Source organism: Eriocheir sinensis, unplaced genomic scaffold (genome assembly GCF_024679095.1).
Source record: "Eriocheir sinensis breed Jianghai 21 unplaced genomic scaffold, ASM2467909v1 Scaffold706, whole genome shotgun sequence".
Taxonomy (NCBI): Eukaryota; Metazoa; Arthropoda; class Malacostraca; order Decapoda; family Varunidae; genus Eriocheir; species Eriocheir sinensis.
In genome coordinates, this window is record NW_026112061.1 from 153,105 (window position 1) to 180,060 (window position 26,956).

The 26,956-nt window shown below is 42.3% G+C and overlaps 1 protein-coding gene across 2 annotated transcripts; it reads left to right on the plus strand.

The window, feature by feature from the left end:
• LOC126994023 (uncharacterized) lies at positions 1–26,924 on the plus strand. 2 transcript variants are annotated; one of them, XM_050853271.1, is made up of 6 exons: positions 1–56; positions 19,212–19,323; positions 21,397–21,494; positions 22,129–22,289; positions 25,950–26,330; positions 26,591–26,924. In XM_050853271.1, exons 4-5 carry the CDS (start codon positions 22,254–22,256, stop codon positions 26,307–26,309), a joined length of 396 nt encoding a protein of 131 aa, XP_050709228.1. In that variant the 5' UTR covers positions 1–56; positions 19,212–19,323; positions 21,397–21,494; positions 22,129–22,253; the 3' UTR covers positions 26,310–26,330; positions 26,591–26,924. The 2 variants fall into 2 exon arrangements, with proteins under 2 accessions (XP_050709228.1, XP_050709229.1); XM_050853272.1 differs by lacking the exon at positions 1–56 and adding an exon at positions 18,301–18,334.
• The last annotated feature ends 32 nt before the right edge of the window (positions 26,925–26,956 follow it).

The window sequence follows — 26,956 nt, forward strand, 5'->3', positions numbered from 1 at the left end:
GACTGGGAGCACCAAAGCGCCTTATTTCTAACCAAGGGCGGGAGTTTTGTAACAAGGTAAGTTTACTTTTTCTATGCTATGGGTTTTTATCTCAAGGAATTATTATTCAATGTAGTTGTTACAGTTTACTAAGAACATAAGAACTTAAGGAGACTGCAAGAGGCCGGTTGGCCTATACAAGGCAGCTCCTGTCAAAAGTCCTTTAAACCGTAATGCAGGGGGTTACGAACCCTCTGGATTAGCAGATTCTCTGCATTACTAGGAAGGGGCCTCATAATGTTTTGGCCCGGCATGGAGTGGCTTATTCTCCTTAACAAACTGAGAAAATAGGACAGTGTACTCTTTTGCAGCACCCGTGTTGGCAGAACATTTCTTCCCTGCCACATCCACTTCCCTTTTTCCGTGACACTCCTCAAAGTTATAAGTCAGCAATCCAAAAACTTTACATCAGTGTTAATCTCCATATCCTCACATAATTGCTTGCCCACAGCTCGTTTGCCACAAAACAATGACATATTCCACACTTTGCCCAACTGTGACAGTCTTAAGAGTTTTTTTATGTACAACACCCTTCATTGACTGTTCACCAGCTGTACATAGCTGCAATTCTGCGGATTTTTCTTCGCAGTCATACGACGGTAGACTGGCCGACATTGTACTTGAGCATCAAGTGCATCATCACCCTTGAATCCTTCTCCGCGCACTTTAATATCTGTTTCCTTAGCAACAGTGATTGTAGTGTGCCTCATCGTTTTCTATGTAGAAGGTGGTGCAGTAGAAGCCATTATGGTGGAAAAATACAGATAACCAAGTAAACCAAGCAAATCCGGGAAACAACATTGTAATGGACAGCCAGCTGCCAATGAGGCGAATCTATCAATAGATCAAGCCTATCCCAAAATCAATGTGTTCACTGAGTTCCATTACCTATAGACCTAAAAATCCTGTAAATACATTTTGAAGCTCGGTTAAGCAATTAAATTTCCTTCTCTTGGCCTTGTAGGGAGAAAGGAATGAGTCTTGTGTGACCCAAAATACAATAATAGTGTATAAACTCAGTAAATCACTGTCTGCTTCGAGAAACGGTGCCGCATGTATGATACAATATTTTCTTGGCAGCATTAAATAACATAATTTGCAGTTCAGATTAGTCACTATTAACACACCCACGTTTTGCTTCTTAGCTTCTGAAGTACCCTTGTGCTGTCATATCCGTCCTTTACTAGCCTTCACACCTATTACAAAACCATACAAGTGTGAAAATAGCCTTTAGTGACCTGTTATACCACAAGTATGGGTTATAAAAATCAATACAGCCCAGATACAATACTGTTGGTTAAAGTTGTATTATATTAGTCACTGGTATCTGATCACGTACGCTGGGATGGATGAAAGAGGAGTTCTTATGTATGTATATATATATATATATATATATATATATATATATATATATATATATATATATATATATATATATATATATATATATATATATATATATATATATATATATATATATATATATATATATATATCTATATATATATATATATATATATATATATATATATATATATATATAGAGATCTACACACACACACACACACACACACACACACACACACACACACACACACACACACACACACACACACACACACACAGGCGTGGGAGAGGGATGGTTGGCATGGCAGGACTCAATTGACTGAGACTGCATTTAATTTAAAATTACCCATGGGAGAAATTCGTGAAATCCCACTTTGGTGTGTCTTAAGTGCCTGTGTCACAATGGGCTGGGGCTGACCATCAGGTCCCACCAAGAAAAGTCTACTGGCGCAATAGGCAGAAAGGGAGGGAGGGGAGCCCAATACCCTGCGACACAAGGCCAGAATGACATCCGGGTTACCACAGTTTACTTTCCCCAGGTACCCATTTACTGGCCAGCCCCAGAGGGAGGGTGAACAGCTGGGTGAGCTACACACTGACTGCCCCAAACAGGAATTCAAACCAATGCCTATGGATTTATAGCTAGGCATATTAACTGCTGCACCACAGAGGCTAACTTAAATGTTTTTCAAGGTCCATAAGGGCTACATAGATTTTTATTAATTTTATGTAATAAATATATATATTTTTTTTACAACAAAGGAGGCAGCTCAAGGGCACACACAAAAAAGGAAACAATAATAAAAAAAGCCCGCTACTCGCTGCTCCTTAAAAAGAATCATAAGAGGTGGCCGAAAGAGAGGTCAATTTCGGGAGGAAAGGTGTCCTGACACTCTTCTCTTGAAAGAGTTCAAGTCGTAGGCAGGAGGAAATACAGATGAAGGAAGATTGTTCCAGAGTTTACCAGCGTGAGGGATGAAAGAGTGAAGATGCTGGTTAACTCTTGCATAAGGGGTTTGGACAGTATAGGGATTAGCATGAGTAGAAAGTCGTGTGCAGCGGGGCCGCGGGAGGGGGGGAGGTATGCAGTTATCAAGTTCAGAAGGGCAGTCAGCGTGGACATATCGATAGAAGATAGAAAGAGAGGCAACATCGCGACGGAATTTAAGAGGTAAAAGACTAGAGTAGGAGGAGGAGAGCTGATGAGACGAAGAGCCTCAGACTCCACTCTGCCCAGAAGAGCTGTGTGAGTGGAGCCCCCCCACACGTGAGATGCATACTCCATACGAGGGCGGACAGGGCCCCTGTATATGGATAGAAACTGCGCGGGGGAGAAGAACTGGCGGAGACGATACAGAACGCCTAACCTCTAGGAAGCTGATTTAACGAGAGAGGAGATGTGAAGTTTCCAGTTGAGATTTTGAGTTAAGGATAGACCGAGGATGTTTAGTGTTGAAGATGGTGATAGCTGAGTGTTGTCGAATAATAGGGATAGGAGTTTGGAAGATTTTGTCGAGTTGATTGGTGGAGAAGTTGAGTTTTTGAGGCATTGAAGGACATAAGGTTCCTTCTGCCCCAATCGGAAATGACAGCAAGGTCTGAGGTTAAACGTTCTGCAGCCTCCAGTCTGGAGTCGTGTACTTCCTGTAGAGAGGGTCTTCTATTTTAAGAAGTTGAATAATGCAGAGTGGAGTCGTCGGCGTATGAGTGGACAGGACAGTTTATTATGGAAAGAAGATCATTGATGAATAACAGGAAGAGAGTGGGTGATAGGACAGAGCCCTGTGGAACACCACTGTTGATATGTTTAGGGGAAGAATAGTGACCGTCTATGTAATAGGGTAGGCGGTGACTGAACTTCTAGCGGCCCACATTCACCGCATGATGGATGACGCGGGTTCGAATCCCCACGCTACCACCTCGGATTTTTCAGTCACCGCCGAGTGGCTTAAAACTACCCACATGCTGTCCTGAAGACCACCCATCAACCCGGACTCTAGAGGAAGCCGTCCAAGCGAATCAAGAACGAGTTCCGGGGAGCAGCATGAGCCAATGCAAGATGGCACCACTATAAACACTCGCCTGCACCAGAACGGGCTGGGCTGACCATCAGGCTCCACCTGGAAGAAGCCTTGGGCCGACCATCAGGCCCCACCGGGAAGGTGCCTACCGGCGCAATAGGTAGCAACGTAAAAAGTAAGAGATGATCTAGAAACTCTTTTCTATCTAAAAAGCATCAGTGTTAACTGATTCTACCTTCAATCATCTTTTGTAGTTTTTCAGTCAGACTTTAACTGCAAACCTTTCCTGTGAGACAGGAAATATTGACACTTTTGGTAATAAGTTCCTTCGCAGAATCATGGGGTTTTGCTGATACGACTTTGTGTCAAATCAACGTCTAACTCAGTGAGACTGAATTAATTGTATAGCCCGTCCCAGGTAACTCTGGCTCCATGGGCAAGTGTCACGCTACCCAAAAGCTGACTCTACCTACCGGGGTATATCTGTAAACTTGTGTGCTTCGGTATTATATGAGGAAGGTTTGTTATGTTCACTCTTCATTAGACATGCCTTCACAGATTGATCATGTCCTTTTTCAGTTGCATTAATTAATCTGCATATTTACTAATGTGATATTTATCAATTCACAGAAACAGTGATTGAGCAACCCCTGGAAGAGGAGAGAAACACAAGGGGAAGAGGAGGAGAGAAACACAAGGGAAAGAGGAGGAGAGAAACACAAGGGAAAGAGGAGGAGAGAAACACAAGGGAAAGAGGAGGAGAGGAACACAAGGGGAAGAGGAGGAGAGGAACACAAGGGGTGTGTATGAGGCCAGAGCTGGATCACTCAGGGGGATTTTTGATTTTCCAAAACTAAGAATATTGTACTTTTATATAGTATTCAAATAATCTATGGATTAATGAATGTTTATGGATGGATTTATGTTTTGATGGAAAACCCAAACCTATCTTATATACCAACTACTTAGCCACAGTGAGGGAATCTCAAGGCTCAGAACACCTGCCCATACTACCGCACTATTGCTAGGCTGCCCTTCCTATTCACACAGAGCCTATACTATGCTAGGGCCTGAGTGACAGAGATGCACCCTCTTCATTATGTTCCTCTTGTCATCAAGTAAGATCACATCATTTCATGGTAGTTATTATTAAGACTAACCGTCTTGTCTATTGTATGTATCTATTGAACAGTATTCATTTTCTTGAGTTTTCATTGTAAAATGTCATGTTAATATTGTTATTTTCTTATGAATTTTTCAATATATATATGTTTAATAAGGATGGGTGATAATTTTAACGTGGTCTGCCTTTCAATGAGCATGAAAAGAAAACGAATGAATGGCGAGAGTAAAGGATGACCTGTGTATTTGGCGGCCATCTCTCTCTCTCTCTCTCTCTCTCTCTCTTCTCTCTCTCTCTCTTCGACCGTCACTCTTCAACTTAATATCAACTAGAGTATAATAATAGTAATAATAATAATAATAATAATAATAATAATAATAATAATAATAATAATAATAATGATATACTTCCTTTTAAATACAAAAAGAAAACTACAGAAAAGGAAGTAAGCAGGCGGGCTCCCGTGGTCCCGTGGTAGCGTCTCGGCCCTGCGCTTCGGCAGGGTGCCTGGTGTGTATGGGGTTCGCGACCTATCAGTTACCATGGGGTGGAAAGGTGGGCTCTTCCGACACCTCAGCCCCTGTTGGGCCTCCCCAGCTGTCTGGGGGGTTGCGCGGCATGATCCGCCTACCTCCATTGGGGTATATCCCAGTCGAAATACCCCCCAAAAAAAAAAAAAAGTAAGAAACGAAAAGAAAAAAGAATAAAAAGGAAAGAAAGTTATATGGAAAGGAAGAAAGTGCAGAGTAAAGGAAGAAGGAAAGAAAGAAAAGAAGTATAGCTACATAAAAAAGAAAAAAAAAAAAAAAAGAGACGTAAAAGTATAATTAAAAATAAAACGTCGATAAAAAAAAAAAACTATTGGCTAGCGAGCGAGGGAAGGGAAGGAAGACTAAGGAACCCGATAAACCGAAGCTGCATGTGGTTATTGCATGGAAGCAAAAGGCAAATACTCGTATGGTCGTCAAGCATCATCATTCCTGCCTGTAAGGTTCCTATTCCCAGAAGCTTTCGGTTCTAACAATTATCTCCCAAGGCCACAACGGAGATAAGCTGGTTCTCATGAGTGTTTTCCACGTGCATGGTGCAGAAGCCTTGCCAACCATCACAAAGCCCATTCCAGGTGGGGCCTGATGGTCGGCCCAGCCCGTTCTGGCGCAGGCGAGTGTTTATAGTGGCGCCATCTGCATTGGCTCATGCTGCCCCGGAGCCGTTCTGATCTGCTTGGACGGCTTCCCAGAGTCCGGGCTGATGGGTGGTCTTCAGGAGGTAGTTTTGGCGGTGACTGGAGTGGTAGCGTAGGGATCTGAACCCGCGTCGTCCATCACGCGGTGAATGTGAGCCCAGTACGCCAGTTCGGCCACCGCCTACCCGTAGTACTAACACAACCTTCAAGTGAAAGCCTTACCAAGTGTGTGTGTGTGTGTGTTTCACAACTATCACTAGGCCCATGATATTACGAATGGAAGTACTAACAACCTTTCTGAAAGCCTTACCAAAGTGTGTGTGGTGTGTAAGCCGTTAAACTATCACCAAGCTCATTCCTTTACTGTCCAAATCTTTAGGCAAGAGTTAACCAGCATCTTCACACTTTCATCCCCTCACGCAGGTAAACTCTGGAACAATCTTTTACTTCTTCTGTATTTCATCCTGCCTACGACTTGAATTCCTTTCATGAGGAGAGTATCAGGACACCTCTTTCGGCCACCCCTGAATTTTTTTTTTATAGGAGCAGTGATTAGCGGGCTTATTTCATTACTGTTTCCTTTGATTTTGCCCTTGAGCTGTTTCCTTTGCTGTAATAAAAAATAAATCAAAAAGATAAAGCAAGTCTCCCTTCTTGGTGAGTATAAAAGGACGAAAAGAAAATCAACAGGAGATCAGTTATTCAGGTGCATATGTACATAACCTTTGCTCTCAATACACAGTGAATCAAATCATATAAAATGAAAACCGTGAGTAATATCTGTGTGAGAAAGCGCAGGTATAGCATTAGGGATAATTTGTTAAACGGAAAAGCTCCTTAACCAAAGAAACATAATTGATAGGGAGAGGGAACCTAATACCAAATTCCTACACAAAGACGCGGACTTGATACAGAGCAGGAGCTAAGAAACCAAGTAAAAGAGAAGGCAAGGCAAACATTATGAAAACATGTGGAGTTAAAGAAGTAAACAGGTAGTAGAAATATTAGAGTAACCTTAACGAAAACATACAATTGACAAGAAGAAAGCTAATACTACATTCCTACACAGAGAGCGGACTTCAGACACAGCAGGAGATAAGAATACGATAAATGATAGTGTAGGAGGGACAGCACAGGTAGCAGATGTATTATAGGAAGCGGAAAAGGCCCTTAACCACAATTAATATAATTGACGAAGAGAAGGAACCTAATACTAAATTTCTACACCGATACCGTACTTATGAGATAAAAGAAAAGGTTAAGAAAACAATAATTAATACCTATACGGTAGGAGGGAGCGCTAAGGGAAAACTTAACCAAAAAATACAATTGATAGGGAGGTGAAAGCTAATACCTAAATTCCTACATAGAGACACCGTACTTCATGAACCGGAACAGGAGCCAATAAAAAAATCATTAGTACCTGTAGGACGGGCAGCACAGTAGCAGAGCCAAGAAAAAATGGCAGCATAGGTAGGCATATATGGGTTAACTTTGTAAGTGAAAAGGCCCTTAACCATAAAAATATAATTGAGGAGAGAGAGAGAGAGAGAGAGAGAGAGAGAGAGAGAGAGAGAGAGAGAGAGAGAGAGAGAGAGAGAGAGAGAGAGAGAGAGAGAGAGAGAGAGAGAGAGACTAATAATAAATCCCTACACAGAAAGACCGCACTTACAGATGAAAGAAAAGGCTGAGAAAACGATAATTAATACCTGTAGGAGGAACCGCACCGGTAGCAGACATATTAGCGACACTTTGTAAAACAGAATACCTCCTTAACAATACTTATCGCTGCAAAACATTATCAGCAACACCTACATATCCCTTCATCGCGTAACCCTTGCCTGCAGGGAGGGACGCTGCCTCCTTGATATACTTGTCATGGGCCACGTGGCCGACACACTACCCAAGCTCCATCACTGCAAAGGCACTTTGCTTCCTTTCCGTTACCTGCTTGCAGAAAACTTTAGCATATGGAGAGAAAATTAGTGTAAACTACTTATGTGAGGGTGGAGGGGGCTCTTGTGTTAACACACACACACACACACACACACACACACACACACACACACACACACACACACACACACACACACTAGGATGTAGCCTAGTTGCTGTAATAAATTTTCTGTGCGATTCCAAGGTATTGTGAAAATAAGTTATCAATGAGTTCAATAACATTTAATTTAATTTAATTTAATTGAAACAGCTATTCTTGATTGAAGAATACTACAATAAAATACTAAGGCCATGTAAACGTGTTTAATTTTGCTTGAGGGTCAAAATAGGTTTAGCTAGAGAATACTGTAGGAAAATGTCTTCAACATATTATAATGACATTGGCACCAATGAAAATGAAGACTGTACAACCTTATATATTAGGCTATTAAATAAAGATGGACTTATAACCCAACCTAGAGGAGTTTCTAGCTGAAGACCCTTCACATGAGCAAATAGTAACCTAACCTATTGTAATGCCCTGACGAGCTTCTTTCTGAATCCTTCCTATTTCTCAACACGGCTCTGCGTGTATCGAAATAACACGAGAAATTAATCAAGATCAGGGTATTCGCCGGCTGCCTGGGATTAAACCCGCGACCAGCGTGACGGGAGAGCCACTCCTTACCGAGTCGGCCAAAGAGGTACCCTGCTGGCTGGTGGGTTATGGGAGGCTCGTTCATCAGGCCGTCACCGCACTACACGGCTTTCCCCTATGTAGAATAATTTATGTGTTGACAATGTCCCTTTAAGACATAACTCCACAATGTCCCTTGAGACAGACCTCCAGCTCTCCCATTTTCTATTACCCTCGGAGCATGGGCCATCCTACCTGTTAGTCCTTCGGGGAAACTCAACAGAACTGCAGGAGAGGATGCCCACCGCTATGCCACCACTGTAATGCCCCGACGAGCTTCTTTTCTAAATCCTTCCTATTTCTCAACACGACCTCTGCGTGTATCGAAATAACACGAGAAATTAATCAAGATCAGGGTATTCGCCGGCTGCCTGGGATTGAACCCGCGACCAGCGTGACGGGAGAGCCACCTTACCGAGTCGGCCAAAGAGGTACCCTGCTGGCTAAGTGGGTTACAGGGAGGCTCGTTCATCAGGCCGTCGCCACTACACGATCACCGCTGAAATAATAATATTTCCCAATTTATTTAATTTATTTAAAATCTCATAAACGAGTAATAATAATGGAAACGGATACCAGAGTGATGATTAGCAAAAACAATCCAAACAAATAATGTGTTAACTTTTAGAGGGAGTTGGGTGTGATTCTAGAGTTTTACCAGGACAGGTATGGCTCAGCAAAAGCTAGCTTCTGTTCATCTAAACTCTTGTAACATGTCGGTTTATTAGACTGTGAAACATCCATTGTGAGTCTGTTATAACAGCTAGAGCTCTGTAGGAGAGATCACACCCAATAATTTTGGCTATAAGGGTCACAACTTCCCTCATTAGCTTCTATGTCTGGACCTGAGGTGAACGATTGTTTCAGTCCTTGTAGCTGTGTCTCTCTCACAATGGTTTCCATAGACAGTACAAAGGGAGGGCGGTTATGACAGCAAGACACACACAATGGCAGTGTGTAAGTGTGTCTGCTGTCATAACCGATGGTTTCCTCCCAAGACGACTGACTGTTAGCACACCTCTGTCTTCTCAGCGGCCTTGCAGTTAATTTATACACTTTGTATCTCCTCTGTATGTTGCCACCCGATGGCTAGGCAGCAAGCATTGTTACATTAAAAAACAGCCGAATCCGCTTCCAAAATAGGTAAAATTATGTTTTTAATACTTCAGTTCAAAGTCGGCGTGGTGCTCGAAGGGCCAATAATGGCGCCCAGCAGCCCGCCTATGTCGGGACCAAGGAGTCTCTTTGGTCGGGACTCTCTCTTTCAAGGGACTCTAGGCGGGAGTAGAGTCCCTTGATAGAGAGAGTCCCGACAACCTAGGATTTGGACGCCATTTTTGGCCCAGTTTTCGCCGTGCTTTTCAAACGCTGGCACACTCTCTCTTTTGTATTTCTGTTTCACAGCCATACGGGTCGTCCACTGAAACTGAATACACTTGTGTAAGACCTGCACACCTTCCTCTAACAGCCAGCAAGGAGCCAGCAGCGAACGAGCTCAGGAAAAGTAAACAAGAGACAGTTTAATTGTGTCTACATCAACAGGTATCCCCAACCCACCATAACGCCCTTATACTTTGCCATAATTTGGTCACCAGTCGTTGTAATGGTACTGAGAGACTTCAAACAAGTCTGGGTGCTTCTCTTTGAGTGTTGCTGCTGTGATGGATGGATTTAACCTTAACAATACTTATCGCTGTAAAACATTATCGGCAGCAGTTGAAGTCTTTTATTACCTATATATCCCTTCATCGCCTGACCCTTGCCTGCAGGGAGGGACGCTGCCTCCTGAACGCCATGAGCCTTGATATATTTGTCATGGGACACGTGGCTGACACACTACCATCAATGCAAAGGCACTTTGTTTCCTTTCCGTTACCTGCTTGAAGTAAACTTGAGCATATGGTGATAAATTAGTGTAAACCAATTATCTGGGGGTGGAGGGGGCCCTGATTCCGTTACTCGTCGTTCTGCTCTCTTTATTGTGTTAACACACACACACACACACACACACACACACACACACACACACACTATACCTTGCTCACTTAAACTAGATTCATGGCGCCTAGGCAGGTTGGTAAGGTTGCAGCTGATTGGCTGCACCGCTCTCTCACTAAGACTCATGTCGGACCACATCTTGCATGCTCGAGTGAGACATGTTTCTTTATTATATGCCATAGCTCACCTCATATACGAGATAGCCAGTTTTGGTTAACACCATCAGACTCAGCAGTGACTGTAGAATCAAAATGTTTTGTAAAAACTTGACAAAACAACAACAAAAAAATGGCATTACGATGAGTTAAACTGTGAAGATGTTAAAAAAAAATATTTATAACATGTTTTAATTATGCTCGCTGTTTTCAACAGTTGTTCATTGACTACAGAGCTATATTATTACGTTAAGTAGGAAAATCTCTCGTGAACACTATAGTGTTATCAGAATGCAGATAAAGCTCCACATATTGAAAACACACAGTTATTTATAGCAACATGTCACTCGCCGCAACCATCACGGCGAGTGACACTCGGCTTGTGGCCAGAGTGAAGTTAGACACTAAACAACTGTTGATTAGAAAGTTATGTTGTAGGCTATGTATTGATGATGAAGAGACTGGCGATGAATGTATGTAACATGCCATTATCTCCTGAGTAAATCATAAGGAAGAGAGTGTTGTGTTTGTAGTCTACCAGCACTTAATTACTCTTGACAGCACTATAACGTACCTGTAATATGTGACAACTGGTTATATCCCATCCTCGTCGACGTGTCCGTGGTGTCGGTCTTGAGGGGGATGGATAGGCGTGGAGGCACACAGTATTTATTGAGTAAGCTCTACATTACACCCTGAATCTCAGCGCCTTGTGTCCTCGTGTGTGTGTGTGTGTGTGGACTCCTCTAGGAGCTATATGTAGCTGAAACTTACATATGGTATACAATCCTAGTATATAAACATACAAAAGTATAAAGGTATCAAAACTTATATAAAGGGATTTGGATTCCTTGTTACTACATAGTTTTGTCTGGGCGCTTACAAAGAAAACTTAACATTAATGCATAACTTATAAATAATACTATGCTTACTCTACGTACATATCATTTCCTTCCCCCTGTCAGAAAGAAAGGAAACCTTACAGATTTAAGCGTTCTGGAGGAACTCCTCTCGTGCTCCGAGCTGGAAGAACTCTCCTATTTACATTTTCTGGAGGAGTAGAAGTATCACTAGAGTCACTAGAATGATCAGGTACATCTATCTCTTTACTCTCCAATGGCATTAGCTCTTCATCGATTTGGTCTCCCTATTTCTTGAGCTGGAGCCGTGTAAGATCTAAGTTGGTCGACATGACGTTTCGATACGCGTCCACCAACGTTGACATCATAGTGCATTTGTCCTAGGTCTTTAGTAACTTGGCCTGGGACCCATTTCACATCTGTGTTGTAAGAACGAACCATTACCGGTGAAGAAGGTTTGAACTCATTCACAGTTTGATGTTTGGCTACTTGTTGCCATTCGCGATTATTTTGTTGTATGTAGAAGTCTGGTTTTAGTAAGTCCAATTTATTCCTGACTCCTCTACCCATCAATAGCTGTGAAGGAGTTTGTCCGGTAACAGAATGTTCAGAGGTTCTATAGGACAATAGGAACTTGCTAACATGAGCAATAATGTCTGCAGACGTTGCACTCCTACATTTCATGTTATGCTTGAAGGTCTGCACAAAGCGTTCTGCTTCACCATTGGTGGCGGGATGGTAAGGTGCTGCCTTAGTATGTTCTATTCCATTGACCTTTAGAAATTCTGAAAATTCACTGGAACAAAATTGTGGACCATTGTCCGTCACAATGCGAACTGGAAGTCCGTGGGTGGCAAAGACTGGCATTAAGGCTTTTATAGTAGCTTGTGCTGTGGTTGAACTCATGGGTATTACCTCTGGCCATTTACTGTAGGCATCTACAATTACTAGAAATGAATGACCAAGGAAAGGACCTGCAAAGTCCAAATGCAATCTTTGCCAAGGGTGTCTTGGGTATTCCCAAGGATGCATGCGTGCTGGCTTGGGATCATTTTGAAATGCTGAGCAGTTTGGGCATTGTTTTACACATGACTCTATCATGACGTCTATTCCTGGCCACCACACATACGTCCTTGCGATCGCCTTTGATTTTACAATACCATGATGGTCAGCATGGACCTCACTCAGGACTTTTTTCCTTAAACTTTCTGGGATAACCACTCTGGCTCCCCTTAGAATACATCCTTGTGCTTCTGACAGTTCTGACCATACCTTTAGATAGGGTTGAAATTATGCCTGCTCTGGTACTGTGTTATAACCAGTAACTAATGACTGCAAGATACGTGACAACACTGTATCTTGTTTAGTGGCATGTCTTATCATTTTAGCTGTTATAGGTAAGTTATGACATTCTACCATGAGTACACTTCCATCATGTTCCTTTTGGAGCCCTTTCCACTGGCAAACGTGATAAGGCATCCGCATTTCCCATTTTCTTGGTAGAACGATACTCTATCTCATAAGAGTAAGCTGCTAGTTTGACTGCCCACCTTTGCAATCTGGCGGCTACCAAGGTTGGTAAACCTGCCTTTTCACCCAGTAATGCAAGAAGAGGTTTGTGGTCTGTGACTAAGTTAAATTTGGCTTTCCCATATAAGTACATGTGAAACTTAGTTACACCATACACTATTGCTAATCCCTCCTTTTCAATCTGTGAATAGTTTTTCTCTGCTTGATTAAGTGAACGAGAAGCAAATGCAATAGGTCTTTCTGACTCGTCCGGCATTACATGGGCAATTACTGCTCCTAAGACATGAGACGATGCATCACATACAAGTTTTACAGGCAAATTTGGTTGGTAATGGGTGAGAAATCTAGATGAAGTTATCTCGCCCTTTATGTGGTTAACTGCACTGGTGCATTCTTCTGTCCATTTCCATTCTGTGTCTTGTTTCAGAAGGTTATATAGAGGGTGAGCTATGGTTGCTAAGTTTGGAATGAACCTGTTGTAAAAAGTAATTAACCCGAGAAATGATCTTAATTCATCAACATTCTCTGGTGTTTTGGCATCTCTAATAGCTCTTATTTTCCCTGGAGTTTTGTGAATGCCGTGTCCGTCCACTCTAAATCCCAAGTACTCTACCGAGGGTACAGCAAATTGACATTTGTCTTTGCGGATCCGCAATCCAGATTTCTGCAAAGTTTCAAGGACTACTTGAAGTCGTTCCAAGTGTTGAGCTTCATCTTGCCCAGCTACTAGAATGTCATCGACAAAACAGAGTGTACCAGGCTTGCCTATGAACAACTTATCCATTGTCTGTTGCCAAAGTGTTGGACTGCTAGCTACACCGTATGGTAATCTCCTAGGTCGGTACAAACCTAGGTGTGTGCTAAGAGTACATATTTCTTGGGAAGGTTCATCCATTTGGAGCTGTTGGAAGGCCTGTCTTAAGTCGATTTTCGAAAATACTTTGCAGCCTCCTAGAGCGGCAAACATGTTATCAGGTTTAGGAAGAGGGTGTTGAGCTATCTGCAACTGAGGGTTGACTGTAACCTTGTAATCTCCACAAAGTCTAATGCCTCCATCACTTTTCACTACAGGGACAATGGGGGTGCCCCAATCTGAGTAAGTGACTTTCTCCCAAGATCCATTATCAACAAGTCTCTGAATCTCTTGCTCTACCAATGGTTTTAATGGCAAGGGAATCTGTCTAGGGGGATGAAATTTTGGTTTGGCATTAGGTTTTAGTTGTAGAATAGCACATGCATTTATTACAGTTCCTACCCCGTCTTGGAATACTTCTTTGCTCTGTTCAAGTACTTGAGTTAAATCTTCCTTCAGCAACCTTGTTTTTACAGTACATATTTTTGACCAATCCAATGGAATGTGTTGAAGCCAATTTAAACCAAGAAGACTCCTTTCTTGTCCTTCCACTACTACAACTGGCAGATTTTTGTATTCCTTCTGTCCTTAACAAACATTTACATCCATAGAACCAACAACTTTTATATCATTACCACTATAGTCTTGAAGCTGTACTTTAGTGGGTGTAATTCTCACATTTGGAATAGACTTAGCCAGATTCTCTGACACTAGTGTAACATCTGCTGCCGTGTCCAGCTGCATGTTCACAGGTTTGCCATTTAGTGTGACGCTAAGCATAATCCTTTTCTGGGAACTTCCTACCGAGTTAATTCTGAAAGCAAATTGTAAATCAGTGTCACCCTTACTATCGTGAGACTCACTAGGTTGCTTTATATTTGACTCAGTGGATTCTCCAGTGGCATATATTCTTTTCTTAGTCTTACACATACTAGCAAAGTGCCCTAACTTTTTACAGGCTGAGCATTCCTTGGAAGCAGCTGGACATTTATCTTTCTGCCATGGTGTGTGACCTGTGTAACCACACCTGTAGCATTTACTATTTCCTGCAGTATGTTTGTTGCCTTGTTGTGGTTGTGTTGGATGACTAGGTTTATTTTTAAGAGAGGCTGAAACAGAGTTCTTTCCATCAATTCTAGGTTTTGTGTTCTTTTTTATCTGACTTATTACAGGTTTAGCTGGCTGGCTAGCATGGTTGTTACCTTCAATTACTTTTGCTTGTCTGTCTGTTGCTTCCATTGCTCTAGCTAACTGTAACATTTTTTCAAGAGTTAAGTCTGTCTCCCGAAGTGCCTTTCTCCTTAACTGACTAGAAGAACATTTCTCAATCAGCTGGTCTAAAATGGCATCCTCAGTGTCATGGAATTCACAGGTTTCTGCTAACTTCCTGAGTCTGGTGACAAAGGCATCTGTTGTTTCATGTGTGTCTTGCTTTATCTGTCTAAACAACACACGTTCATACCTTATGTTGGTCTTAGGGGTGAAGTGTTTTTCTAGAGCCGTTTGTACCTCCTTGTAGGTCGTCAGTGGTGCTGGCAGTGTGCTGAATATTTCTTGCACCTCCGGGCCTGCTACATGCAAGAGTAGTGCACGCCTTTGCCCTTCATTGGTGACTCCTGTAGCATCCAGGTAGAACTGGAACCGTGTCTTCCACTTCTTCCATCGGGGAGCCACTGATGCTGGGTCCTCTACCAAAGAGAAGGCTGGGGGCTGGTCCACGTCCAAGGGCATCGTGCTTGTCCTCGTCCATGGCTGTCCGTAGTGGGACGTCCACTCGTCGCCAGGTTTTGTTGTGTTTGTAGTCTACCAGCACTTAATTACTCTTGACAGCACTATAACGTACCTGTAATATGTGACAACTGGTTATATCCCATCTTCGTCGACGTGTCCGTGGTGTCGGTCTTGAGGGGGATGGATAGGCGTGGAGGCACACAGTATTTATTGAGTAAGCTCTACATTACACCATGAATCTCAGCGCCTTGTGTCCTCGTGTGTGTGTGTGTGTGTGTGGAATTCTCTAGGAGCTATATGTAGCTGAAACTTACATATGGTATACAATCCTAGTATATAAACATACAAAAGTATAAAGGTATCAAAACTTATATAAAGGGATTTGGATTCCTTGTTACTACATAGTTTTGTCTGGGCGCTTACAAATAAAACTTAACATTAATGCATAACTTATAAATAATACTATGCTTACTCTACGTACATATCAGAGAGGAAGATATATACAGGAGTAGGCTAAAGTTATTGCTACATAACACGTTACTTAAAATAATATATATATATATATATATATATATATATATATATATATATATATATATATATATATATATATATATATATATATATATATATATATATATATATATATATATATATATATATATATATATATATATATATATATATATATATATATATATATATATATATATATATATATATATATATATATATATATATATATATATATATATATATATATATATATATATATATATATATATCCATACTTAGTGTGTCCTTATCTGTGTTCAAAGAAGGAAAAACAAAGTCGCAATTTCACCATAAGATTCATCATCATTGCAAAATACGTAATGTCAAATACAAAATAAAAACGAGTAAGGATAAGGATGTATATAGTATTTTAAGTAGCATGTTATGTATTAATAGCCTTAGCCTACTCCTGCATATATCTTACTCTATTACTTATGATTTACTCAGGAGATAATGGCATGTTACATACATTCATCGTCAGTTTCTTCATCATCAATACATACAACATAACTTTCTAGTCAGCAGTTGTTTAGTGTCTAACTTCACTCTGGACCCACACGCCGAGTGTCGCTCGCGCCGTGATGGCTGCGGCGAGTGACATGTTGCTATAAATAACTGTGTTTTCAATATGTGGAGCTTTATCTGCATTCTGATCACACTATAGTGTTCACGAGAGATTTTTCTACGTAACGTAATAATATAATTATGCAGTCAATGAACAACTGTTGAAAACAGCGAGCATAATTAAAACATGTTATAAATATTTTTATAACATCTTCACAGTTCAACTCATTGTAATAATATTTTCTTTTTTTGTTTTGTCAAGAAGACAAAACTCAACAACGCCTGTTTTCTTCTGTTTCCTTCATATTTTCCTTTCGTTTTTTTCTTCAATTTTCCTTTCTTCCCATTTTTATTTTTATTTTCCTCTCTTCCTATATTCCTTCTTTTCAATCTTTTTCTTTCTCTCCTCTTTGTTTCCTTCCTTCCTGCCTTGTTCTATTTATTTCCTTCTTTCTCTTCCTCTTTTTCTTTCATTCCTTTTTTTCTTAAGGAATTCTCTCTCTCTCTCTCTCTCTCTCTCTCTCTCTCTCTCTCTCTCTCTCTCTCTCTCTCTCTCTCTCTCTCTCTCTCTCTCTCTCTCTCTGCTCCATTTTTCTGATAGCTTTGGTCAGTTTCAAAAGCGCACAACAACCAGACACACACACACACACACACACACACACACACACACACACACACACACACACACACACACACACACCTGTCAAGGGGAGGGCACAATCAGTCTACTAAGTTTTCAAGCCCTAGCTGTTATGATGTTATGAATATTAATATAATTTCCTTCCTCCTTTGATGACCCTTAATTCACGTTTAAGATATAAATATTTCAATTTTTTTTCTCATTATTCCAAGTGTGTGTGTGTGTGTGTGTGTGTGTGTGTGTGTGTGTGTGTGTGTGTGTGTGTGTATATATATATATATATAGCTCACCACGGCCTGATCACGAGCTAGACTCGTCATCACCAGTAAGTACCCTCCCGATTAGAGCAATCTCTGGGTACTGTCGGGGCCTTCACGCACCACACGCCCCATCCCCCGTGTCCAAGGAGGACAGTAACCGCTCCTTGTCACCGGGAAAATCCCGACCTGTCGAGGCTAGAACCTTCGCCTGTCACGCCGGGGCGTGGCAGAGCAGAGCTTAACTACTGAGCTACCGGAGCGGCGTGTGTGTGTGTGTGTGTGTGTGTGTGTGTGGAAGGCAAGGTAAAGTTTGGGGCGTATATAATTGTTCTGCGCGTTGCCTCTGTGCTCACCTTCGTCCCGTTGGTCCCTGAGCCGGTGGTTGGTGCGAATCCTTTATCCACAAAAAGTGATGACACAAATCAACAACAAATAAATAATAGGAGCAAAACAGTTTCATCCTCATACTACTCAGAAACGAGGAAAAGGAATATGAGCAGGTGTCGCAGATTGGCGTCCCGTTGAAAAAACACAAACACTAGCAGCAGCGACTCTGCGGCCGCGCCGCGGGTAGGGACGACCGTCAACGACGCCAGCACCGCCACGCGATTGCACACCCGGGGCACGCGGGGACCATTAGTGTCCACTGTGTGCCGCGTGTGGCCTGGCGAGGACACACGACAGGCAGTGTGGTTGTTCGTGTGTGTGTGATATCCGTGTAGGGTCGGGCGGGCAGACTCACCGCCACACACCCACAGCCTCCTGCCAGACACTCACCACCATGACAGCCTGAACAAGGCCTAGCGTAAGCCTAGGTGAAGCTGATCCCACGAGGGGAAGGTAATGATGGAGTGTGTGACCGGCATGGCCAAGTCGCCCCCCGGCCTTTGGTGTTCCTCCAGTATCACACCCGCCGCCCCGCGGGGCTGCTGGGCACCTTATTGAGGTGCCTTGTACTGCTGCTCAGCTTTTTACATAACTATTCCCTGCAGAAACAGTTAAATGGGTGCCTGCTGTTCCTGTTGAGTGGGCGGTGCATGACACACGCCAGGGGTCAAGGGGGAACAAAGGTGATGCCCCCCTAAGGAGGTGCTGTGTCAGATTTGGATATATTACACTAGGGAAGGGTTGACGGGGACAAAGCCCCACCCAACAGGTGATGTTAAATTTGAATAGATCTGTTAAGTTTAGTGGTGGGGCGCTGTGCAATGACTTGCAGTGTTGTTTTTCAGTGAGTATCAGCTGTGCAGTGCTCAGTCTTGTGTAATATTGCACTCATGCCAGTGCACAAGTGCAAAATTAATAGTTACACTTGCACAACTAAATTAGTACTTATGCAAGGTCCTTTCTTGGTTGCAATGCTGGTTATTACATTAGTTTTGATAAATTCTTGATATGCTTTGCAAGGGTATAGATATTGGTTATCATGTCAGGCTCTGATGGGTTTGTATTCACATTAGAAAACATGGAGTGGCAGCACACAGGGTAATTTTTGATAAATCCCTGTGATCCACTTTGCAATGGTTATAGATATTGGTTATTACCTATCTGTTAGGCATTTATCCCCACAATAATGTGTCCACAAGGTTCTGTTTTGTGACATTTGAATTTCTACATTTAAAATTATTGAAAATCACCCCATATCAAAAACCTTGGGCAAATATTGCCACTGAAATAAATATTAACCAGTTGATGAAGGTGAACTTTTGTGTTGCAGGATGACGGAAGACAAGCCCCAGAGGAAGACGTCAGCCAGGAATCCCCGTGAAGTCAGCCTCCTGCTGGGGGCGCGGCAGCAGCAGCAACCGATGGCAAGTCTGGGGAAGCAGGTGAGGCAGAGGTTGAGGCTGGGCAGCTCTGGTCTTTGTGAGTAGGTCAGGAAAAGGCAGAGGTCAAGGGAGGGAGAAGCTCTTTTTTTTTCTTTTTCCTTTTTCCATTAAATGAAGCAGCACAAGGGGAAAAAAAGCCCATTATGCATTGCTCTTGTAAAAATAGATAGAAGTGAGTGGTCTGGAGAGAGTCAGTTACAGGTGGAGAGGTGTCTTGATATTCCCCTCATGAAAGAGTTCAAGTCATAGGCAGGAGGAAACACAGACAAAGGAAGCTTTTTTGTTCCAGAGTGTACCAGCGAAAGAGATAAAGGAATGCAGACGGTGGTTTACTCCTGCATAAGGGATTTGTATAGCACAGGAATGAGACAGAGTAGAAAGTTGTTTGCAGCTTAGTGTGAGTTTTTCCCCTTCATTACTAGGTGGCGTTAGATGTCCAGACTTGAGGGAGAGGAAAAGCAAGATCCCTACAATGCAGTGCAGTTTACGTGGCATTCCATATTAAAATTGCTACATTTGACACACATTTTGTCAGTAAGATACAATCTGATTGACAGACTAGGACCCCAACACACACACACACACACACACACACACACACACACACACACACACACACACACACACACACACACACACATAAACAAAAACAAAAAAAAAAAAATTACAAATACAGATACAGAGATGGGACCACACAAGCGTAAGCCCAGGCCCTGTAAAACTAAAACTAGGTAAATACACACACACTGGCAAGGGATAATCATTCTACATATCTGATGTGTGCAAGAGAGAGAGAGAGAGAGAGAGAGAGAGAGAGAGAGAGAGTTTGTTTCTCTCCATTGGTCATATTGGTGACTGAATGGAGGTTAGGTAGATTTCAGGGAAATGGAAGGAAGCGAGGAAGAAAGAAAGAAAGGGAAGAGGGAAAAAATAAAGAATGGAAGGGAGGAGGGAAGAAAGGAAGGAAATTTTTCAGCTTTCACATTTTGCTAGGGAAGGTAAATGATGAATAAGTGTTTCTTAGGAGCTATATATCATTTGCAACCTGATTGGGCTCCTGAAGTGAACCTTGGGTATTGTTTTTGGTCCCCCCTTTTCTTTTCTTTTTATTATCTCCCTCACTTTGCTGTCACTGTCTCTCTTGTATTCCCTATCAATGTCTGTTCATTAAGGGAACTTTGGGTCTAGAGCATTGTTTTATTTTACCTTGTTGCCATCTCATAAATCTCAATAATAATAAAAATTATAATTATAATACTACTACTACTACTAATAATAATAATAATGCCCTTCCTCCCTCCCTCCACCCCTTTCCTTACCCTCACTCCACTCCCTTACCCTCCGTTATAACTACTACTACTACTACTACTAGTAATACGCCAACAAGCTGGAGGACCTTGCTGCATGCTCTGTTTCCATACTCTTCCATCCAGTGAGTCCTTGTTTCCTGGTCTGTGTGTGTGTGTGTGTGTGTGTGTGTGTGTGTGTGTGTGTGTGTGTGTGTGTGTGTGTGTGTGTTCTGTGGTTCCTTCATTCATTCATCACTCCTTTCTTTTTTATATGATTCTTCTGTCATTTTTTTTCCTGCATTCCTTCCTTCCCTTTGTCTTTGTTTCTCCTTCTTTTCTGCTTCCCTTCCTTTCTTTCTCTTTCTTTTCTTTGTTCCCTTCCTTTCTTTCTCTTTCTTTTCTTTGTTCCCTTCCTTTCTTTCTCTTTCTTTTCTTTGTTCCCTTCCTTTCTTTCTCTCCTTTCCCTCCTTCCTTTTCTTTCTCTCCCACTTTTCTTCTTTCCAATCTTTCTTTTTCCTTCTTTTCTTCCTTGCCTCTCAATCTGACTCTCTCTTTCCTTCTTTTCTTCATCCCTTTCTTCATTTATCATTCCTGTACACTACTAAAACTACTACAACAGAACACTGCCTTAACTGATTTGGTCACCCCTGTTACTCTAATCACCTTATATTGAAACAGGGCTCATCCACCATAACAAAGTCCCTATACACTATACAACAACAGGGTCAGGCCTCACACAACAGCTGCTCCTCTTCTGCTAATAAGTCTCTCTCTCTCTCCCCAGGCCACATATGAGAGTGCCTTGCTAGCGGCGGGGAGCACACTGGACCTGGTGGATGCTGTGGCTGCCGGGAGACTTCAGAACAGCTTTGCTATTGTGAGGTGTGTGTGTTAGTCCTTCACCTCCACCTGAGAATGCGGGTAAAAGTCTGCTGTCATTAATGTTAGCACCACTGTGGGTAGACTTTGCATGTCTCTTGTCGGCAGTCAGTGATATACTTCCACCTATTTCTGTCCCTTGCCTCAGCCTCTTCAGTGGCCAGTGTTGCTAAGTCCTTTTCAACACACTGCCTCCATGCTCTCCTTGGTCTGTCTGGTGGGTGGCAGCCTGGAATTTCCACCCCAACAGCTGTCCCCAATGCCTCACCCTCCTCCCTCCTCTTCACATGTTTAAACCACCTCAGTCTCCTTACTTTCAGCCCTGTACTCAGTTCCTTCACACCCAACAAGAGCTGGCAGCAAGTTTTCTCTTTGTGCCTCAGACCCCCCAGACAGCTCTCCTTAATGCCTCACCCTCCTCCCTCCTCTTCATGTGCCCAAACCACCTCAGTCTCCTCACTCTCACTCAGCCTTGTACTTGGCCTCCATGCATCTAACAAGGGAAGAGAAGGGAAGGGAAAGGAAGAGAAGAGAAGAGAAGGGAAGGAGAGGAGAGGAGAGGAAGACACATTATCATCATCTTCATTTACTGTTTAACATCAAGACTGTAACACACACCTGTAATTCCATCCTGCAGACCGCCCGGCCACCACGCCATGGAGAGTGAGTTCTGCGGCTACTGCCTCGTCAACAACGTGGCGCTGGCTGCCCGACACGCCCTCAACACACACCGCCTCAGCCGCACCCTCGTAGTGGACTGGGATGTGCACCACGGACAGGCCACACAGCAGGCCTGAGGTGATGGAGGAGGGGATGGGGGGAGGGGGGAGGGAAGAGGAAGGGATGGAAAGGAGAGAAGGGAAGGGAGGGATGGAAAACAAAGGAAAGGGATAGGAAAAGAAAGGGAAGGGAGGGAAGGGAAGGAAAGAGGAGAAGCAGAGAGAGAAAGAAGAAAGAAACAGAGAGAGAAGCATTACTGGCCACTGGTACATACACAAAAAATGATGAGATAATGACATTACTTCCCCATATTCCACGTTAATCACTTGTAGGAGTCACCCTTACTCCCTCCTCCTTCGTGTCATACTTAACACGCTGCCAATTTTTTTTTTCTCCATTAACACAGACACGAGGAGAGAGTAGGGTGGTCAGAGTAATTTAACGTTTTCTTGATTGTCTTAGACTCCATTCCACACCGCTAATTGGTTTCGCGGTTATTTTTTTTATCATGGTTTTTAGTTTTGCTTTCTTGTGAACCCTCACACACTCGGTGGTGCCTTAAATGAAGAGCAGGAGAGCCGAGGGCACCATAACAGTGTTCAGACAGTTTTGTACATCTGAGAGTGATGGTGCATAATTTCTTTCAATACGTCAAGTCATTAGTGTAAGTAATGTTGATATCTCGCCGGTCTTTGCCCTCTACAGTTCAGTCCTGAGTTGGTGATTGTGTAATATTTTTGTCCTCAATTGTACATATGATGGTGTAATATTTTTTTCAATACCTGAAGTCATTAGTATTATATTATCAGTGTTATTCTCTCACCAAACTTTGTGCCAAAAACTGAAAATGGCTTGATTTACCAGCCATAAACCGTCCAGCCGCTCATGAAGAGTGAAAATGGACGCTAAACAAAATGATGATGATGAAACTTTGCCTCCACAGTTCAGTCCTGAGTTGGTGATCATATATCATTTTTGTCCTCAACCATATATCTGTTAGTGATATTTGTTTTTTTAAATACCTGAAGTCATTAGTGTAATAGGTGTTATCTCAGCAAGCTTTGCCTCCACAGTTCAGTCCTGAGTTGGTGATCATATAACATTTTTGTCCTCAACCATACATCTGTTAGTGATAATATATTTTTCAATACCTGAAGTCATTAGTGTAATAGGTATTATCTCAGCAAGCTTTGCTTCCACAGTTCAGTCCTGAGTTGATCATATAACATTTTTGTCCTCAACCATACATCTGTTAGTGATAATATATTTTTTTCAGTACCTGAAGTCATTAGTGTAATAGTTATTATCTCAGCAAGCTTTGGCTCCACAGTTCAGTCCTGAGTTGGTGATAGTGTGGGCTGGCTATAAGGCTGCCCTGGGGTGTCCTGAGGTCAGAGCCAGTTGTGTGTGTTGATGTGTAGCCTCTGAGGTCAGGTGCTGAGTTGCATGCTGCTGCCAGGCTGTCTGATGCTACCATACACCATGTCCAACCAATGCAGCTTCCTCAGTCCCATCACCACATGGCTTTGTGCTATCCAAATCTCTTATGCAAGAGTTTCTGGCATCTCCATTCTTTCATCTCCTCCTCTGGAACAGCCTCAAGACCTTTGTGTATTTCCTCCTGCCTATGACTTGAACACTTTCAGGAGGGAAGTATCAAGACTCTCTCTGAAAGTGACACTCTCTTCTTGCCACTCAGCTCTGCACACTTTTACAGGAGCAACTCTTAGCATGTCTGATGATTTTTTAATATATTTATTTACTCTTTTTCTATTTACTCATAATGTTTATAACCTGAGTCTCAGGGCCGTAGTACTAGAGATTTCGCCGCCCAAGTTCACATATTTGACAAGGCTTTCGTAGGAGTTGTGGGCATTTCCTGGAGTAGTTTTATGACCCTGGTGGTAGTTTCCCCCTTCTGTTCCTTGTGTAGTGCGGCGACTAGGCCTGATGAGGGAGCCTCCCATAACCCACTTGGCCAGTGAGGTACCTCTTTGGCCGACTCGGTAAGGAGTGGCTCTCCCGTCACGCTGGTCGCGGGTTCAATCCCAGGCAGCCAGTGAATACCCTTTCCTTGTCTTGATTAATTTCCCTTGTGTTTCAATACACACAGAGGACGTGTGGGATTATTGAGTCGTAGGAAAGATAAAATCAAAATCTCGGGGCATGACACTTGAACCTAAAGAAATACTCCTTAGAACCCGACTGGTCCCCTCTTTGACCTTTAGAAATACCTAGTTGAGGTGAGAAACGAAAATGTCTTATATTACTGACCTCAGAGTTAAATGGTTGTGAAGTGGTCTGAGAAAATGCATTGGATGGTCATTTCTTGTCCTGCCAACCTTTCATAGCTGCAAGCACTCTACTGTCCCTCAGAGCACACACACACACACACACACACACACACACACACACACACACACACACACACACACACACCTATGCACAAACCTCAGCATATGATCAGAGGAGGCTAGACTGAACCTGGTGTGCCATTTGAACCCTATGCACGACTATTTTCTCTTCTAGTTTGGTCCTGAGTTAGTTATAGTGTTGTGTCTGCTGGTTATGACTCGGCAGTGGGGGATGAAAAGGCAAGTCCTGCTCTCTCAGTCTCTCTCTCTCTTGGCCTAAAGCCTTACTAAAGTCTGTTCTCTTAAGTCCGACCCAAGCTGACAACATAAACCTAAGCGTGTTTGCAAGCTGAGTGCTGACTGGCTACTGCTATGGCTTCAAAGTTTTCTTTCTCTAACCTCTGTTTGTGTTTATCTCACGCAGCACTTTCTGCTAATCTGCACTGTGCTTATGAACACGCTTAGGTTTATGTTGTCAGCTTGGGTCAGAATTAAGTGAACAGACTATAGTTGTGATATATAGGAATTGAGCTACACCTGTGGGCTCTTTTGTATGTCCGTTAGGGTGGAGGTTGTATGTGTGTGTGTGTGTGTGTATTTACCTAGTAATATACAGGATGCTTTACACTGGTTCTGTCTCCAAATTTCAGTTTATAAAGTTTAACTTTAAATTCATGAATATTTTTAGCTTGAACTCAATTTTCTCTATTTCCAAGGTCATTTTAGGTCACAATGTATCTGTGGGGATCTGTGTGTGTGTGTGTGTGTGTGTGTGTGTGTGTGTGTGTGTGTGTGTGTCTGCCTGCTTGTCTGTTTGTCTGTTTTCTGTATGCATTTACTTAGTCATAGTATACAGGATTTTACCTAAGCTTGTGTTGACCTGCCTCCATATCTGCTTTCATACAACTGTACTTACTTTCATAAATTCATGGATGTTCTCAGCTCTGTCTCCTCATCCAGACACTTGCCAGTGTGAATCACTCCAGCAGGGAAATCAAACCTCATAATAATGATGATGATACTACTACTACTACTACTACTACTACTACTACTACTACTACTACTACTACTACTAATAATAATAATAATAATAATAATAATAATAATAATAAAAGATGGTATATATATTTTATTTTACTCAACTGTATCACAAACTTCCCATTATGAACCACTCTTAACAGGGAAGCCAAACACAATAGTAATAATAATAATAATAATAATAATAATAATAATAATAATAATAATAATAATAATAATAATAATAATAATAATAATAATAATAATAATAATAATAATAATAATAATAATAATAATAATAATAATAATAATAATAATAATAATACAGTATATTTATTATACTTTATTTCACTGTCTGGTGTTTCAGGGTGAGATGGAGGTGTGGCCAGGCCTGTACGCACACCTCACCTCCCAGCTGATGGCCCTGGTGTGGGGCAAGGTGGCGCTGGTGCTGGAGGTGTGGCCAGGCCTGTACACACACCTCACCTCCCAGCTGATGGCCCTGGTGTGGGGCAAGGTGGCGCTGGTGCTGGAGGTGTGGCCAGGCCTGCACGCACACCTCACCTCCCAGCTGATGGCCCTGGTGTGGGGCAAGGTGGTGCTGGTGCTGGAGGTGTGGCCAGGCCTGTACACACACCTCACCTCCCAGCTGATGGCCCTGGCGTGGGGCAAGGTGGTGCTGGAGGTGACCAGTCTGACCTCACCCAAACATTGTGGCAGGAACTGAGCACCACACATCCACACACTGGTATGCATTCTACCTCCCTATAGAATTCAATTGGGAAAAAAAAAATTGACATCACTGAAAACTTGAAAAAAAAATATTGCACAGAAATCTAAAAAATAGCTTAGACAATTATTATTACATAGCAGGATGATAGTAATATTGATAATAATAATAGTAATAATAATAATAATAATAATAATAATAATAATAATAATAATAATAATAATAATAATAATAATAATAATTAGAATGGTAATAAGCAATCCCTGTTGTGTGTGCAGGGTGGGTGGTGCCTGCCGTCCTGGCCAAGAGTGCCGCCCACACCCTCAGTGCCTTGCTGGGCCACCACTGCCCCCCTGCTGGACCCCCCTGCAGCCATCACCAAGGTGCCTGATAGCTGTCTGTCTGTCTATATCTTTCTGTATCAATCTGTCCATCTCTATGCCTGTCTATCTATCTCTGCTTATATCTGTCTTTATCTATCTATCTATCTCAGTCTGTCTATATCCATTTATCTATCTCTCTGTCTGCCTTATCTCTGATGCAGGATTTATTGAACTGTTTTGTTTTAATATTGTTTTTGTCCCTCTTTTTTATTATTATTATTCTCCTTACTTTACTGTCGCTGCCTATTTTAATTTCCCTAT